The sequence below is a fragment of the Monomorium pharaonis genome, chromosome 5 (genome assembly GCF_013373865.1).
Source record: "Monomorium pharaonis isolate MP-MQ-018 chromosome 5, ASM1337386v2, whole genome shotgun sequence".
NCBI lineage: Eukaryota > Metazoa > Arthropoda > Insecta > Hymenoptera > Formicidae > Monomorium > Monomorium pharaonis.
This window is the reverse complement of record NC_050471.1, coordinates 19,156,278-19,175,144: the sequence shown is the minus strand read 5'-3', so window position 1 is coordinate 19,175,144 and position 18,867 is coordinate 19,156,278. Positions and strand designations below refer to the sequence as shown.

The 18,867-nt window shown below is 30.2% G+C and overlaps 2 protein-coding genes, 1 long non-coding RNA gene and 1 other non-coding gene across 13 annotated transcripts in view; 2 read left to right on the top strand and 2 right to left on the bottom strand.

Moving 5' to 3' along the window:
* The window catches only part of LOC105834490 (lysophospholipid acyltransferase 7), a 100,529-nt gene extending 94,971 nt beyond the window's left edge, over positions 1-5,558 (top strand). For 2 of the 8 annotated variants that reach the window (XR_004963501.1, XR_004963504.1), the window contains 4 exons: positions 3,381-4,056; positions 4,151-4,288; positions 4,355-4,923; positions 5,006-5,558. The gene's annotated coding sequence lies outside the window, so the exon portion shown is untranslated. The remainder of the gene's footprint in view (positions 1-3,380; positions 4,057-4,150; positions 4,289-4,354; positions 4,924-5,005) is intronic. The other 6 variants (XR_004963503.1, XR_004963502.1, XR_004963500.1 and 3 more) reach the window with 6 other exon arrangements.
* Positions 5,324-7,482, bottom strand: LOC105837497. 3 transcript variants are annotated; one of them, XM_036287667.1, is made up of 3 exons: positions 7,442-7,482; positions 6,624-7,375; positions 5,324-6,544 (listed from the first exon to the last, which is right to left on the bottom strand). In XM_036287667.1, exons 2-3 carry the CDS (start codon positions 6,789-6,791, stop codon positions 6,086-6,088), a joined length of 627 nt encoding a protein of 208 aa, XP_036143560.1. In that variant the 5' UTR covers positions 6,792-7,375; positions 7,442-7,482; the 3' UTR covers positions 5,324-6,085. The 3 variants fall into 3 exon arrangements, with proteins under 3 accessions (XP_036143560.1, XP_012537792.1, XP_036143559.1); XM_012682338.3 differs by lacking the exon at positions 7,442-7,482 and having other exon boundaries at positions 6,624-6,870; positions 7,230-7,435; XM_036287666.1 differs by lacking the exon at positions 7,442-7,482 and having other exon boundaries at positions 6,624-7,435.
* A 954-nt stretch (positions 7,483-8,436) lies between these two features.
* On the top strand, positions 8,437-11,176 carry LOC105835186. Its single transcript, XR_003625492.2, has 6 exons — positions 8,437-8,915; positions 9,796-9,891; positions 9,968-10,224; positions 10,289-10,407; positions 10,485-10,678; positions 10,743-11,176. It is a non-coding gene; the product is annotated as an uncharacterized LOC105835186 (transcript).
* A 191-nt stretch (positions 11,177-11,367) lies between these two features.
* LOC105835179 lies at positions 11,368-13,564 on the bottom strand. Its single transcript, XR_004963351.1, has 3 exons — positions 12,726-13,564; positions 12,323-12,591; positions 11,368-11,944 (listed from the first exon to the last, which is right to left on the bottom strand). It is a non-coding gene; the product is annotated as an uncharacterized LOC105835179 (long non-coding RNA).
* Between the last annotated feature and the right edge of the window lie 5,303 nt (positions 13,565-18,867).

Below are 18,867 nucleotides of genomic sequence, written 5' to 3'. Positions count from 1 at the left end.
ATTTTAAAGTCTTTCTAAAATGTTTTTTTTATTAGCGCGACAATTTATCGCAAGCAGTATTGAACTTTTTATGTAAAAATATTTCTTATGCTTAATGCTTTTAACTTTGAAACTAAAGAGTTGATGAAAAAGAAAAAATATATTTATAATAGTATATTTAATTCGCATTTAAAAAATTTCAAAGGTTTTATATATTTTTAATTATTTTTCATAAAATGTGAGATAATTTCATAGCTAAAACTATTGAGCGATAATACATAAGGCGACTTGAAAATATCTTTCAATGTGACATGACTTAAAGACATCTTAAAATCATTTTAAAAGATATCCAATATCTTAAATATGATTCTGTGTAAATATACGATTTGTTTGTGCCAAAATATACGATTTGTTTTTTATGAGAATGTGATATTTATAACAATAATATTTTTATTAAAATCTGACATTTAAGTATTCAATTAAAACATCTAACCCCTCATTTAATTGATCAACACTGAGTTCTTCCAAAAACAGCCATGCTCCAATTTTGTTCAAATTTTATAAAAAGCTTTTATTTAGATAGAAAAGAAGTATACTAAAGGATTTTTGTAGACAAAAATTTGAATCAACGGTATTTGTTTCCATATTGTTCCACGGAGATAGGATATGTTATAAATATTATAAATAATTAATGCAGGGACGTAGGGAAAGGGAAGATAGGATTATCTACTTTAACCAAAAGTACATTGGGAACTATGTATATTAGTTAAGTCGTAATTTATTATCAACAAAGTATGCATTGTACTTTTGCGCACTTCTGCCGACGGTACCCCTATCGGCGGGGTGGGTGCGGGAGGAAGGGCCAAAGACGCGCGCGCATATGTGCGTGCGTGCGTGCGTGTGTGTAGGTGTGTGACCACAGCGAAGAAGTGTCGGTTAAGTGTACTTCTCGACCATATGTGTGAATATTTGTGGCGGTATAAAGTAAAAAGAATGGCAAAAGATCCATTTCATTTATTATTAAGTGATATAAAATATTATGTATTTTCTGGAAATTAAGATAGAAAATAGTAATTGTGAAATTTAATTCTTTCTACATATTAATAATACACCAATAATAAAAATTTAAAACTTATAGATTTCCTACTTACTAAATCAAAAAAAAATTTTTTTGAGTTGCCATAAATCCTTCTCACATATTTTTTTTTTTTAAAGAAACCTATTTTCAAAATTTGAACTAAATCGGAGTATGGCCATTTTCGGAAGAATAGCCCAATATTGTGTATTTATAGATGTAGCAAAGAGTAATTTGATGATAACCATCATTACATGTATAAAACTTTATTACAAAAGTGTATAAACAATATTTCATCTTTGCCGATGTTTCGCGATTTCTAATTTTTCTCTATTTCATTGCACAATCTTGTATATACGTATGTTTCCAAACATCAAATAGTTATTTTTTTCGAGTTTATTATATACATAATGTATATACAAACTATTTTCATATACTTAAAATGAACATTTGAAATAAAGTTTTGTTTTATTTAAGTGAAAACTTTATATTAAAAAAGTACAACATCAGTTTTTAAAAGTATGACAGGGAGTCCTGCTTTAAAATCTCAAATCATTTGTTTCTAAAAGACGAAACTATTATTCTTTGCATACTTTTATTTAAAGATGGAATCAAAATAACAATCAATGTTAATATTTTTTTTATTTGACCCGTCCTCTAAAAGTTATATTTTTTATTTGACACAAGTGTCGAACTGAGCTAATATTAAGATGTTGTAAGTTGAAATTACAATTTTCAGCTTATGCAAACTGCGTGTAGCATATTCGCCGGTCTTAAAACATGGTTTGACGAGCAATTTAATAGTGGGTGCTTTCTAACAATATACACAAGCGACACTGTGTAACACAGTGTACGAACTAGTGTTTTCCAACTACAACACAAGTCAATACAATTGTACACAGCTAAAAAGCTAAGTTCGACTATGACACTCTATGAATACCAACAATACCAATATTTTTACATCTGGTATCACTTATTTTTCTATAGATAGAAATTTTTATCACTAGAAATTTCTAGTTTTGGCTAAACTGGCTAAACGTTAGGTTATTCGTTTGTCGCCGTGGGTGTTTACTTCTACCGATTTTCTGATCTTAATGCGTGCAATTTTATTTCGTCGCTGCCATCCTTAACCAATACGAAAAAAATTTGCCTTACACATGGAAAGTATTCAATGCATATTTTATTTTATTATTTGTTACAACTACAAATGTATATAATACAATAATTAACCCTCCGCCTGTACACTTATTATCACTAACACGGTCTGTACACTGACTCCTTTTTGTCCTGTCCTCTTTTTTTTATTGTTAAATACATGCAAAAAATCTAAAAAAAATCCTAATTACTTTTTAGTAACTATATTTTAAATTTCAATAGTTATTTTGGTCATTTATTAAAAAGTTTTTTTACAATAACATTTTAAATGTCTCGAGATTGACAAAAATTAGAATTTGTAAAAAAATGTATAACTTAATAACAAATTATTATTAAGAAAAAATATTTTGAGGTTTTTTAGATTAAGATATGACCTTTCAAAAAAAAAATTGTTTTATATGTCGGTTGTAAGAAGTATAATTATTTGTATGACTAAATATAAGGTATTTTTCGGGTAATAGGGATATAATAAAATAACACAAATCTTTTTTTATTATAAAAATTATAGTACATATTATAAAAAAATTCAGATATAATGGAAAATAATCAAAATTAAAGAAATTATAATATCGTATATCTGAGTCTGCCGCTCTCGAAAAAAATAACAAATCTGCTCTGAAGTTCTAGTGAAGCCATTGTGATTCGCTTTTATACACTTAAAAAAGCAAATTATGCTTGTAACTCAAGTAAAAACATAAAAATAACAAAACAATTAAGAAAAATATAAAAATTAAATACTTCTTACCGTCACGAAATACATACATGGTCTGTACACTGGGTCTTTTTGAGAACACTTGTAAACTTTACACGCTGCTGTGTCAACTACAAGCGCCGGGTCGAAGCGTCCTTCCGGGTATGAGTACCTACTGTTACTAAGTTTTTTTAACGCCAAGCTCCGCTTATCAACAATCTTGTGGTTACACAAGTGGAAAATTTTGCTTGTTCCCTTTTGGGGTCAGTGTACAGACGGAGAGTTAATACATATTAATAAATTTTCTCTTATTACTTTTTTTATACACGATAACCGTATTAACTCTTATCCGTTTTTATCTTTATTAATTTTAATCAATTTCGTGAATTTGATTCTTTAAAACAAACCACAATATAAATATTATGATTAAAAATTCCTATAAATTTAATAATTAATGATTATATAATTTTTCAATTACAGCAGTGGAAGGATTTATTTGCAGGTACTGCGATGCATATATTCCTTTGTTAGAAACAGCATTTATTCATGAATGTTTCAAAAACAAAGATGTATATGTAGACAACAACAACGTTTTATTTGTACATGACAATTTGGATGTCCATAATAAACGTAAGTGTAAGGCCACTGCCTCTGCGATATTCCCTAATCTAGTAAGCACGCACCTGCGGTCACTTCATGTGCACAATGACGACAATGTCACGACAACGTCAATCTCGGCGATTGATTAATGCCCGTATCACACTAGCGATTGCTGTTGGCGGTCGCTGTCGAAATTGCAGTTGGCGTCGCTGTTCGTTCAATCACACTGGCTATTCCGCTCGCTGTTGCTGATGGCGCTCAGAGCGCCTTTAGACATTTTTCATAGTATTTTGCTTTGAGGTTAGTTATTTAGCTACCAATTACGGCAATCTTTTCAATTCAAAATGAATAAAAAGTTGAGGCAGTGTCAGTATCATGTCAAAAAAAGCGGCGAAATCAATGTATAGCAGCATTATAGTGTTATTATCCAAAGCTGTATTAAAACTTCAGATCGAGAAATTTGGGTGAAACCTTGGGTAGCTCAAAGGAAAGATCATGGTCATCATCACAATCTTTTTCTGGAGCTATCTTTTCTAAATCCAGACAAATTTCGCAGGTATTTTTTAGTATATAATCATGGTATTTACTTTTTAAAATGACAGTTTTTTGCATCTGAACTCGAGTAATTTGTATTTTGATCTCATGTCCAGGTGCCTTCGAATGGACACAAATACATTCGAGTTTTTGCTTCAAAAAGTTACTCTTTTGATTCAGAGACAAAACACACTTGCGGGAATGTATCTCACTTGCTGAAAGGTTGTCAGTCACATTGTGACATTTAGCTACAGGTAGTGTACACTTTCATCGCAAAAGGAATATAGCAAAATCTTTAAGTGATCAATTATGAAATTAAGTTTTCAGGTGAGATTTCAGGTGAGACACAGCAGTCTTTATCACTTTTCGTCTGGGGCAAAGTACCATTTCTGGTATTATCAGAGACACCTGTTCTGCTCTGATCGAAGTCCTACAGGTGGATTATTTGAAGTTTCCATGTAGCAAAGAAGAATGGAGAGTTGTGGCTACTGATTTTGGAGAGAGGTGGAATTTTAAATTGTATCGGAGCCTTGGATGGCAAACATGTGCTAATTGATCCACCTCTAAAATCACTTTATTATAACTATAAAAATAGTTATAGTATTGTGCTGCTGGCATTGCTTGATGTCCAGCTACGTTTTATTTATATGGATGTAGGCACTAATGGCCGCATCAGTGACTCTCGCATTTGAAACAAGTCCACTCTGAAAGCTCACATTGACAGCAATTCATTGAAAATCTTTCCTGCAGCATCTTTGCCTGGCACAGAAACTGAGTTTCCCTTTGTCATTGTGGGTGATGAGGGATTTCCACTATCTACGAACATACTCATACCTTACCCTGGGGCTTCATGCACTGGACGTATTGATAGGAGAATTTTTAATTATAGGTAGGTCTCTAGTTTTTATGAGATTTATTATGGAAACAGTAGTATTTCAAAATATATGATAAAATAGAAATTTTCCTTCCAGGCTTTCAAGAGCTCGCAAATGCTCCGAAAATGCTTTTGAGGTTATGGGAGCTCGTTTTCAGATATTTCGAAGTCCAATGAGGTACGATTCCCACTGTGCAAAAAAGATCGTTCTTGCATGCTGTTGCTTGCACAATATGTTGCGGTCTCAAGTCGTTGGGCGAGTAATGTATACCCCACTTATCTTCCTCGATAAAGAGGATGTATTTGGAGGCGAAATGAGGCTTGGAGATTGGCGTAATGAGTCAGTACAAGGCATTATAAACTTCGTTCATCAAGGTGGGAACAGACATTCCAATCCAGCCTTGCAATTAAGAGATATGTGGTGTGCATATTTAAATACAGTAGGAGCTGTACCGTGGCAGATGCAAATAATTCATTCTTAATGGCATAAATTTAGACATTAATGTATGCATAAAAACGAATTTTTTTACTCATTTTTAACATAGTAAGAATTGTAAAAATTTACTATTTATGTAGACCTGTGATTAAAGCGATGATATAGAGAAATGTTATAGTTATCCACCAAAATAAAAGTTGAACAAGTAATTCTGTAATAAGCATTTTTATTGCAATATACCAATTTTAAACGTGAGAAAGCAATTAATTAGAACAATTAAAATCAATTACAATAATTGACAAATAGTTAAAATTAATTAAAAAACATAAAATATGTGTTTTTCTACAACTAAAACTAGTGGCACACAAAATATAGATCACAGTCATTTAAAAAAAATTAATCAAATTCTCTTTGATTACTCGTGTAATTAATGCTGCCATTTACGGTCGGCATGTAACAAGTTTGTGAGTGCTCTTTTTTCTTTACATTATAAAAATCTACATAACAAAGATTTTTATAGTACAATAATAATTTACACAATTAAACCTAAATAAAATCTTACATAATTAAACCTAAATAAAATCTACATAACTAGTCACAACAAGTTAGGTAAATTCTTTGACATTTTTGGTCGAGATAATACTGAGAAAATAAATTATAAATAAAAATAAAATTGAATAAATTTAATTTGAAAATCTTCTTGCAACGTGCATTCAAAGTTCAAAAAGGAAAAAACATGATTTAATATCTGGTAAGAACTATCAAAATCTCATTTTCACATTGTTTTCGTTTTTCTTGTTCCAAACCTCGAAGATGAGTTTCAACGAGATTGCCAAAAATGTCCGCATCATCTTTTTGTGGACGAGGAGGCAGTGGCTGACTAGTTTTTTGGATTAGATTAATTGCTTCCTCCATAATGGCAGTTGACTTTCGTTTGGTTTTTTTGTTTTCGTACAAATTGTTGCAAGGGGCAGATACTGGGCGAGGAGGAGGGACAATCACACAGATGAAGTCAAAGGTCGAGGACTGTTGGCGCTTAGGTGGGACGTAGGTGGAGGACTCATCAGAGATGAAGATGTAGAAGAGGAATTGGTAACCAGAGAAATTGATGGTGTAGGATGCTGATACAATTGTTGCAGCATCCTTACCCATAGCTTGCAAATCTTTGTCCGGATCATCAGCAGGGATCATCGAAAATCGCTGGAAGTAGATTACATTTATACATGTTTGAATTGTTTACTGACAATTACTGACTTCCAAAACATTCACTATGACTCACCTGCAGATTTACATCAAAGTAGATAGATACCACCGATTCTGCATTCGTAGCCCTCTGATTCCATACTACTAGTAGATTTGACGAGGATTCTGCTTGAACACAGGCTTTTTCAAGAAAGAGAAATTTATTGCCACTTGGGTACATGAATGCCGTCCCTATTTGCTCCATTGAACTTGTTTTTGGACTTTTTTATGGTTATTTATAAAAGTTTATTTAATATTTTTCCATCTATCTGCGACAGAATCGCCTGCAAACGCACAACTACAATTTAGAAATTAAAGCAAAGTAGATTTCATGATAATGCAAAGCAGAGTTCACGATAATGCCCCAAATGTACCAATTCTTACTTATAATGAGCAAAAATGCTGCATTGCAAGTGCATTATTATTATTTAATGAAAATAGTGGTTATAATTTAACATATAACCTGAAAATAAATTTACTGGTAAAGTTGGGCCCAATATTTTTAAACTTCTTTTGTTAATAATTTTTAACGAACAATGACCGCCAATTAAGTTATAAGGAAATGTTACTCAGGGTCATGTCCTTGACAACATATGTCAAGCTCAAGGTCATCGGCGCGGTGTCCCCTAATCTAAATAATTACCAAATTTTTCTTCGGTGTCATCGTGCTCGCTTGATTTTCGCGCTGTCCGTTTCACTCAGCCTGCTGTGTCCGTTTATTACTGTGCGCATCTGGGACTCACTTATTCCATCGGACGTCCGATGGAGTTCTAAGATTTTCTAATTTAGCTGACAATATTTATATTTAGATATTTATTACATTCATATTTATTTATTTATATTATACATACATACCCAGCTAGCCAGGCCTGTTAAAATCACATATCGTGAAAGCTTTACAGCAAGGATTGTTTCAATTTTGACAACAATTTTATGACAAGTAATTGTCTGTTGCTTTGTTTTCTAAAAGTTTTGAGCAAATTTACGGCAAAAGTTTTCATCACACGATGCTGCAAATAACAGAGAAAGACTTGTACATAAATATTACGTATAGAAATTACAAGATTTGTTCCGACACAATAAAATGCAAAATTTAAGCAAATAACAGAGCAAACCTTGCTACACGACATGACAATAAATTTATGGCAGAAACAGGAAATCTTGTTAAGCACAGAATAACGGCAAATTAGTAGCAAGAACAAAATAAAACTTGCCGAGCATACTTTCGCAACAAAATTGCGACAAGGTGTGTCCGTAAACAGCTTAGTTTTTGTTGGCAAGGCTTGTCGCAAATAGTATGACGCACATTTTATGTAAATAATAGGGTTGCATTATCGGGTTTTAAACTTTATTTCTGACTTTATTATCTATCTCGAGATGGCGCATTTCTCGTGAAAAAGATTTACCTACTGGATTAATAAAAGGGGCTCGTCGAGAACAGAGAACCAAGTACGATTGCACCATTCACATTTAATATTGGACTAATCAGTTTAATATTTCAGTCTAATAATCATTTTTGTTGATCTAAATTTCGAAAATATTTGTCCTGTTCTTGCCACAAATTTGCTATCATATTGTGCATAACAAGGTTTGCCTTGTTTTTGCCACAAATTTGCTATCATGCTATGTTCAGCAAGGTTTGCTCTATTCTTGCCACAAATTTGCTATCATATTGTGTACAGCAAGGTTTGCCTTGTTCTTGCTGCAAATTTGTTGTTATGCTTTACTAGTAAATTTTACCCTGTTATTTGCATAAAATATGCGTCATACTATTTACAACAAGCCTTGCCAGCAAAAGCTAAGCTTAATGCGGACACACCTTGTCGTAATTTTGTTGCAAAGGTTTGCTCGAGTTTGCGGCAAACTTCGCGCAAAGTTTGCGTCATTTTGCTAGCTGGGTACGCGCGCGCACGGTGTGTATATGTGTAAAATGAACATTTTAAACACTTTTGGGATTTTCATAATTTGTTTTCTCTATTATGCATTTTAATTTTATAAAATTACATTTGATTAATAATTTTCATTGTAATTTAATTTTAATTAGTTTTCTTAGGGTGCGTTCCGTTATTCACTGCAAGTACTGGCAGCACTACGTAAGCCGTTCCAAAATACATTACAGTGCACTGCGACAGCACTGTAAGAGAACATCGACGTCATAGATTTTGTCGTCACTTCCTACTGTGGCTGCTGCGGCTGAATAGCTGCAGTAATCACAGTACAAATATGGCTACGATGGCGGCGGATAGAAAACTAACCTTGATCGATGCAGAAACTAATATATCCTACGAAATAATAGTAAGCAGAGAAGACGAAGAAAGAGTGTCAACAGGTAAGAATAAGATTTCTTTTATTTATATTAATTTCAGGAAACATAAGGTAATAGTGCCCCGTTGAAAAGATGATATGAATATCCAGAGATGGTTATTCATGCGCATGTGGATTTCTATGGATTTACATGGATTTTAAATGGTTTTGTATGGATTCCATATGCTTATCTATGTGGAATCCATAAAAAACCATCTCAAATCCATGGGAATCCACATGTGGATAGCCATCTGGATTTCCATCTGTTCAACGGGGTGACTTCTGTAACTGTGCGAGCTAAATCTGATGGCAGATTTACAGTAAAAATTAACCAGAAATTAGACTTTGCTCGATTACTATCATTAGTTTGCTACGAATTATTGTCACCAAAAAGATTACAAATTCTACAAAGTCTGTTGTATCAGTAAATTGTCGGCAAAATGCCATAGAAGATATGACAAAGTTTAGCATAGTATGATTAGCTGTACTAAACTTTATCATTTTTAATGCCATTTTAGTAACAATTTTCTGATATTTATATAAACTTTGTGTAGAATTTATAGTCTTTCTACTGACAATAATTGATAGCAGACACTTGGCATAATCTACTTTTAATAAACTGGCTATATGAGATATAACAATATAATATTTTATTCAACAATGTAATTATTATAATAGGAAATCTTTTAATTGCTAGTGATAATTAACAAAGAATCCTTATTACGATTTTTTATTTAATCATAACTGGCAATTTATTATGAGTTTAAATATGAATTACAATGTTTCAACCTATCTTTACGTCGTTTTCAAATTCTTCCAAAAAAGTAGAATAGCGACTGATGTGGCATGTTTGCAATTAAATGTATTTTTAACTTTTAATAGTTTTTTTTATAATTCTGTTACAGATGTAGAATTTGCAACTCAGCTACTTGAACATGCAAAATAAAGTGTAACGTCGAAATCATCTAATGAACAAACTGAAGACGCTATTACATCTAAAGGTAAATTGAAAGAAAAATTTAAGATTTTTATTAAAAACTAACGTAAATACTAATAACATTTTTTTGTCTTATTAAGATCAGCATAATTGGACAAAGCAGGAGACGATGTTATTAATAGATATATTCAAATCTAAAGAAATAGATTTTCATAGTGGAAAAAGTACACAAAAACATTGTTGGGAGGCTGTTTCAAAAGAAATGCAGAAAAGGGGATATAAAATAAGTGGACAGAAATGTTGCATTAAATGGCAAGCAATGAAACGAACTTATAAGGCAATTAAGGACCATAATAAAAAATCGGGAAATAATGCAAAAAAATGGGAATATTATGATGTAAGTATTTCTTTTTATTTCAATTTTATGTTAATAAGTTTTGCAAATAAATTCAATGTTTTAGATTATGGATAATATATTCGGTGAAAAGCCATGGATAGAACCCTATGTCAGTAGCTGGGACAACCTGTAACTCTAACAACTCTGAAAATTTAGTTAAAGAAAAAAGTAGTGAACAATCTGGTAAGGAAATATAATACATACTATAATCTGTAAATGCATTTGTAATATACATTTTAATTTTTTAAATATTTTTACAGCAAAAAAGAGAAAAATAAACATGGACAAATATTTAGAAAATTTGTTAGAAGAAAAACGATTAAAACGTGAAGCAGATGACAAAGAACATAACGAAAAAATTGAAACAGCTGGAAGGTATAAGAAAATTGTTAGAAAAGATGGTTGAAAAAAATTAGCCTTTTTCAATAAAAATAAATCTTAGAAATATTGTGATGTAAGTATTTCTTTTTATTTCAATTTTATGTTAACAAGTTTTGCAAATAAATTCAATGTTTTAGATTATGGATAATATATTTTATTAAAAGCCATGGATAGAAGCTGGGACAACTTCTTGGATTTATTAGTGTGTTACTGGAATATTTTTCAAGTCTTTTTTAAAATTATAAGTTTTTTGAAGTTTATTCGTTTACATTTTATTAATAATTTTAAAATAATTTTAATTTTCTCGCATTTAGTTTTGAGACGATAATTGCTCTCTGATCGCTATGCGAAATTAACTGACTTTTAGTTTCGATTCGTCTTATCCGTAGTTTAAGTCTTATATGTGATATTTTTATTTTTGTTTTTGTATTGCAAAAAATAATACATGTATTGTCACTATAAGGTTGTGAAGAAAAGACTGAAAAAAGACTACTGTTTATGTGAATATATAATATATTTGTAAGATACAAATGTACACTATGAAATATAATAATACATTTATATAACTGAATACTCTAACAATGGATATTTTATTATTATACCTTATTACTAATATGGTGTGTGTGTGCGTGCACGCACTCGCGCGCATTCTTAAACAAATACAATTGTTTTCTAAAATAATAAGTAATACATATACAATGTACACAATATAATCTAGCAGAAAGTAGTAATAAAATTTAGCGAAATCTAATATTAAATAGTACATATTTAAAAAAGATTAATTTATAAAATGTTGAGGATTCATTAAACCTTGAGCTATAAAATTTCGTTTTTGAATACCTTCTTCTTTGTCACAAACATTAATATTATTTTTTCAGCATATTGTGGGTTATTTACAATAATTGGTATATCTATCATGTCGTCATGCAGTAAACAAATATTATGCAATAAACAACATGCTATAATATATTTAAATATTAAATCTGTTCTGGTCATTGGTAAAGTATCTAGAATACTTCTAAATTGTCCTTTTAAAAGTCCTAATGACCTTTCATGCGTTTTCTTGACCTTTCATTTCGACTATCATGCGTGCGGAAGAATGTATTCTGTTATAGTTTATTTCAATATCTGTCAAATGTCCATTGTCCTTAAAAGGTACCATAATATATTTTTGGATACCATATGCAGAATCTTCTAGTAGATGACTATTCTCCAGGAATTTTTCATCTGTACACATATAATCTTGAAAATGCGATAGTCGAAAGATCCTCATATCATGTATTGAACCAACTTGTCTAGTATAACAATGTAAAAATTTAAGATGAGCATCACATACAACCTAGAAAATTATTACTTTAATTTATCATGATACTATTACATTTTCCTAGTTTTTGTTTACCCCATTGAAAGATAAACATGGAAATTCAGATGGTCTATATAGAAAACCACATGGAATTCATACAAACCATCTAAAATTCGAGTGAGTCCCAGATGCGTACAGTAACAAACGGATACCACCAATCAAATTCTATAAATTCATCCTAACCCTAACCAACCCTAACCAACCCAGCAATCTGATTGGTGGTGTCCGTTTGTTACTGTGCGCATCTGAGACGATCCCTAAAATTCATGGAAATCCACGTACATGTGGATAACCATCTGGATTTCCATTTGATCTTTTCAACAGGGTAGTGTAATTATATTTATTCTTTCGTACTTATAGCTGGATTGAATGAAAGTCTTTCCTGTTCATGTAACTTTTCGGATTTGTTTTTGTGCTGCTATTTTTACGTGAGTGCCGTCAATTACACCTATTACTTTTGGAAATCCATACTTTATTTGTATAAGTGTCGATGTAGCTTTTGCTTCTTCTGGTGATGGCCATGATATAAATGTATGTAAATGAGAATGCAAAGCAGAAACTATACTCTTCTAACACTTCTCCATGCTGTTGCTCGTACAACGTCAAATCTGTCACTTACACATCTATTAAAAGTGTTACATATAAAATTTTATAAATTAATATTAGTTACATATATTAAAACAATAACTGGTAAAAATATATATATTTAACATTTGCTTCTTTCTCTCTCTTCCTCTTCAAATTATAAAACACTTACCTGTATGAATTAGGAGTTGCCATCATCCAAATACTTAATAATAATTGTTTTTCAGGCGTTATTTGATGGCGACCAAATCTTTCTAAGCGTTTTGTTAGATGTGGAGTTAATAATTCTAACAAAAATTAAAAAGTAGTGCGTCTCATTCTATGTTTAAAAAATAATGAATTAATACATAAATGTTTAATCTTTAATATTTCATGTTTTATATTTAATAACTCTATATTTAATAACCGAAAATGAGTTTTAAATTCCATATCCGAATATAATGGTACAATATTTTCAACATAATTTTTGCACCGTATTCTTGGTACTCGAGTTTGAAAGTTTAACATCTCTATATTTAATTCATCGTCACTAGAATCACTTGAATCATCTGCATTTTTTATTAATGTATATGTAATCAATGCAATTATTTTTTATTTATTTATTCTACTCATTTTTCACAAAATAATAAGTAACTTATAGGTTATAGGTTAGATTATAGGAAAATTGATGTGCGCAGTAAAAAAATGTACTGCGAATGCGTTCCGTTTTACAACCTTACAGCAGTTTGAAAGTGCACGAAACTAAATCGGAACGACACCTGCAGTATACTTCCGTGACATCATAGCGCCAGTACTTACAGTGAATAACGGAACCCTTAGTTTTAGAATATTCATATTTCAATTATTGAATCAGTATATACGTATCATCGCTTTGAAAATGTTTTACAGTTTACAGTCGAAAAAGAACGTTGCTAAATTGACAAAAAATTAGGGAAAAAATAATAAGTTCCTTTTGACTATTGCAAAAAATTTTCAAAGCATATATATTGCGTGTAAATAATTGAAACATATTTATCCTGAAATTACAAGAACTAATTAAAATAAAATCAAAATTAAAATTATTCATAAAATGTAATTAAAATAAAAATACAAAAAAGAATAAAAATAATAAAAAATTCCAAAAATGTTCAAAATTAATATTTAACTGGTGTGTAAAATCTCAATAAAATAAAAAATGTAAACATTTTCAAAATAGTCATAATGTTAAAAGTTTCTTAAATTTTGATATTTTCAGAAATTTGTAAAATGTGTAAATTTGTAAAGCTTTCAAGAAATATTGAACTTTGTTAATTTTGACATTTTTTTACATTTTATAATCTTTTAATTTTATATACACTAGAACACAACATTGCGCGCGCTTCGCGCGCGCCACTTAGCATTTTTATATTGAACATTGCACTTATTTTTCTTCTGTAATATTACTCTCACACACTTTATCATATTTAATGCCCTTCTCTATCTCACGCTCCCTCATTCTCCCTTTCCCCCTCTCTAAATTATTAATTATATTATTAATTATATTAATTATATTATTTTCATATTGTTCAATATTACTCTTACACACTTTACTTTTTTATTTAATCCTCTTCTATATTTCTCACGCTCTCTTATTCTCCCCCCTCCTCCCCACCTCTCTCTCTCTCTCTCTCTCTCTCTCTCTCTCTCTCTCTCTCTCTCTCTCTCTAAACACAAATTATTAATTATATTATATTTGCATGTTTCTTAATATCACTCTTACACACTTTACCTCCATACTTAATCCCCTTTAAATAAATTAAAAATTATAATATATTATATGTAACGTTACTGTTAATTTTCAATAAAATTTCAAAACTTTTACTTTCTGGCTTTCTTGTTTAATCTCTCTCAATTATAATTTCCTTTCATCTAATCTTTTTCCTTTTCTAATCTCTTTCGATAAAACTCACTATCGCTCTCTGACCATTTCAACAACTTCTGACAACAAGCATCCAACAACTTTAAAATTAAATTTTTTAAATCTTATGCCTTAATAATACAACATTAAATTTAAATTTTTTAATAAATTAAAATTTATAATATTATACGTAATGTTACCTGATAATTTTCAATCAAATTTCAACACTTTCACTTTCTGGATTTCTTTTTTAAACTCTCTTGATCTCAATTCTTTCTCTTTAATCTCATTCCTTTTCTTCTATTAAAATACACAAAATGTCAAAATAATTAAAACGCAAATGATATTTAATGAGAATAATAATAATTAATAAAAATTGATCATTATTGAGAATAATTAATAAGAAATGAGAATTAAGAGTTTAAGATTCCTTTTTTTCAAAATATTTAAAACGCAAATGTTGCCTTTCCGAAATCTCGCACTCTCTCTCTCTTTTTCTCTCTTAATAAGATCTTCAAATTTACTTAATTTCTCTCTCTCTCTCTCTCTCTCTTTTTCCTTCTCTCTCTCTCTCTCTCTCTCTCTTTCTCTCTCTCTCTCTCTCTCTCTCTCTCTTTCTCTTCTTCTTCTACCTATCACTTAATTCTTGCAATTTTTTTAAACTTTTTATTTTTTATAAATATCTATATAAACACTGGCGCAAAAGAAAACGAGACAAAAGTTTTGACCGATTTTTAGGCAATCTTCAAAGTGATGCAACTTTGCGAAAAATCATCTAAATTACATGTACTTTTTTTAAATTAAAGGGCAAAGACTCTACTTTGAGAATCCCTAGGTGAAAGTTTGATTTGTTAAGTGCTAATATAACATATAGTATTGCATTGAGTAGGCAGTCCTCAACTACATATCTCATTGGATACATTACATTTTTTTGCAGTGTATATATGGTTTTACGTCCGTATCAGCTATATTAATTGATTTTGAAACAGCTATAAGAAAATCAATATATCTACCAGTTTGGAGTCAATGTTAATTACAACCAAATGATATATTGATTTTCTACCCCTGACATTCATTAATATTATGTAAATTTTTATTTCTATTTTCTGTATATACCTCTTTAATATTTCTTTTTTTCTTTTCTTACTCTCTGCTTCCTCTATTTCTTTTTTTCTTTTTTTAATATAATGTTTATTTTCTTTAACCTTAAATAAAAACATTTATATATGTTAAAAATAAAAACGCAATTAAGTCATTAAAAATTCAAAATTTTGACAAAACAAGCTTTACAGCTTTTTAAACAATTATTAAATACCTATCTCGTCTTTCTTCCTTTTTTCTCTCCGCTTTTTTATGAAATGTCTTAATGTTTATTAATTTAAAAGAATTATGCTTTTTGAATCTTTTCTCTCTTTTCTTTTTTTCTCTCCTTTCTTTATCTTTTTCTCTTTCTTTAATCCTCTATCCTTTATCTTCTGCAATTTTGAATAAAAAACGTGTAAGTATAATTTTATAAATAATTACATAATATTATATAAAAACATTTTTATAAAAAATTATTATTTACTTAATTATTTTAAATTTTATTTTTTATTTTTTTTTATCTCACGCTCTTTCACTCTCCTTTTCTCCCTCTCTCTCTTTCTCTCTTTCTCTCTCAACACAAATTATTAATCATATTTTTATGTTGTCTATATCTATCCTCTATCTTCTGCAATTTTGAATAAAAAACGTGTAAGTGTAAGTTTATAAATAATTACATAATATTATATAAAAACATATTTTAATAAAAATTATTTACATATTTTTTTTAAACTTTTTTTTATAAATACACACACACACATATATATGTATGTATTTATTTAAAAAAAGTTAAAAGAATTAAGTAAATAATAATTTTTAATAAAATATATTTTTATATAATATTATGTAATTATTTATAAATTTACATAATTTTACACACACACACACGCGCGCGCGCGCACGCACAAATATACACACACAGAAAAGAATATAGCCAATAATATATGTAATTGCGAGCTGCTAACTACATAAAATACTCAATACAATAATATTTACTGTTAATGCTCTAACACTTTTCTTTTTCTTCTTTCTTACACTCTCTTTTTCTCTCTCTCTCTTTTTCCGCTCCTTCTTTCTATAGAAGTCGCTGTTTCACCTTCTGTTTTCTTTTCTGCTTCTTCTTTCTACAAAAGTCGAAACTCTCTCTTTCTCCTATCAATCTATTTCCTTTCCTTCTTTTTTTCTAAAAGATTATAAAATTTTAAAGATATTATTGTTATTTCCGAGAGAGAGAGATTATATTATTACTTAATATATCTCTTTATTACTTACCTTATTACTTACACACTTTTGATATAACCAATTTTGATTTGAAAACACAACTGTCAAACACAACTGTCAAACACTACGAAGCATGCGGCTCAATGATCAGCGAAAGAACCAATCAGCATCGCGGATTAAAGGCAACAATTCTTCGAGACTTTCGAGATGACTTCGATACATTCGATAAATAAATAACATATCTTTTTTAGAAAAGGATATTGTCACGTTCCGATTTTAATGTCCGTTTTGGGTCAATACATTTGAGTAATTTACCCGGGGATGGACAAGTTTGTGAGAAACATTAATCTTCACCGAAAAGATAGCGAATTTTATAAGTTTGATAACGAGGATCTGTTTTCTTAATATTTTTAAAATTGGGAAAGTTAATCTCAAAATCAACCCTCTTGGGTTTATATTTATTTGATTCAAAAGATTGACTCAAGAGTTTATCTAATTCAGTTATTAATTTCAGAGAATCGCGATTTGAGATTATAACTTGATTTATCTAATATCTTAATCTTTTAATTCTTACACGTTTACCCCCCTTTTTAGGCATTTAATATTTAGAATTAGATTAAAATTTTCTGTTGCCACATCTGAGGAAGAGTCAGAATTTAGGTGATCTGTTGCCACGCTAACGTCAGCGACAGGACCTGAAAGATCTGTCTCAATGCTCTCGGCAGCGACAGAGTTTTAATTTGATCTTTTGCCACTCAAATGGCAGCGACAGAATTTTGATTTGATCTGTTGCCACTCAAAGGCAGCGACAGAGTTAGAAGGGAAACTAAAATGATCTTGAAAGAGAAATCAAATTAATTACCTTTATTCCGAAAATCTGATTTCGAAACAACAAACCGAAACTGAGGCTGAATTCTTAGAATAAGTCGGCTAAGGACTTCGATTAAAGATCGCTCGAGTTAAAGGTCACGACAACCCCAGACTAACTGAGTAACTGTTGGACTAACCCGAGCAAATTAAGTATCGCAATTGACTATAGACTGTTTACTCGCTCTAAAGCACTCAAACTCTGACTAAAGACTTTAATCCTCTGCCTACACACGGGGTTACGGTAACTCCAGTCGATTTTGAAATGTTCGCTACTTAAAAGTATTTAGCAAGGGGACGCTGGAACCAGGAGGGGAAAAAGTTTGAACTGTGATCTACTTATTCCTCTTTGGGCGTTGTGAATGTTCTGAAAACAACAGAAGTAGGAGCATCGAAAGTGTGTGTTGGGGTTACAGTTACCCCGTGTGTAGGGAACGTAACAAAAAAAAATGGAAAAGTTCCAAATTTGAAGGGTAAGTAAAGTTTTTTTTTGTTCATTACGTATCATTTACCCATACAGTACTTATATATATTATCAATGTCGCGAACACTTTGCAAAAATATGCTACAATTGTAGCATTACAAATTAAAAAAAATTTTTATAATAAATAAAATCTTTCGTAATAAATATTTTTTGTATTAATAATTATGTTTTTGTGTATTAATGTTTTTTAAATAAATATTACTATTTTCTTTTACTATTGTGTTTAAACTGCATTCATTTTTTACTAAATTCACATTACAAAATAAATATATTTTTTGAACAGAATAAAAAAACTGACGATAGATTCTTAAAGTACAACTCTTCCCCTTTCCATTGATCACCATTTTAATTACTTTATCTATTTTTTTCTAATAAATATGGGTGTTTGAAAAAAGACAAATTTTTACAAAAATTTTTCGTTCCTTTTTCATTCTTTTCAAAAAATCTCTTTTCTTTTAATATCTTCGACTTTTCAGCCAAGACCATCATAATTCTGAGATTTTTTCCTTTCAATTAAAAAAAAAAAGAAGTTGAAATTGATTAAATACATTTGGAGATATAAGTCAACTGGTGGTGGGGTGATTGGATTCTTCGCGTAGGAGGAAGGTATTCTTCTGAGGTGCAATCTAACACCTGTCTGGTATGCTGCTTTTATCTTTCCCCGTATTATACATCAAGCTTATTACTTACAAGGAAACCTTGCGAACTCGAAAATTCAGATTTTAATGAAACTTGGCATAAATGTAGAGGGGATAAATACATGAATTTAGAAATTTTTAGTTG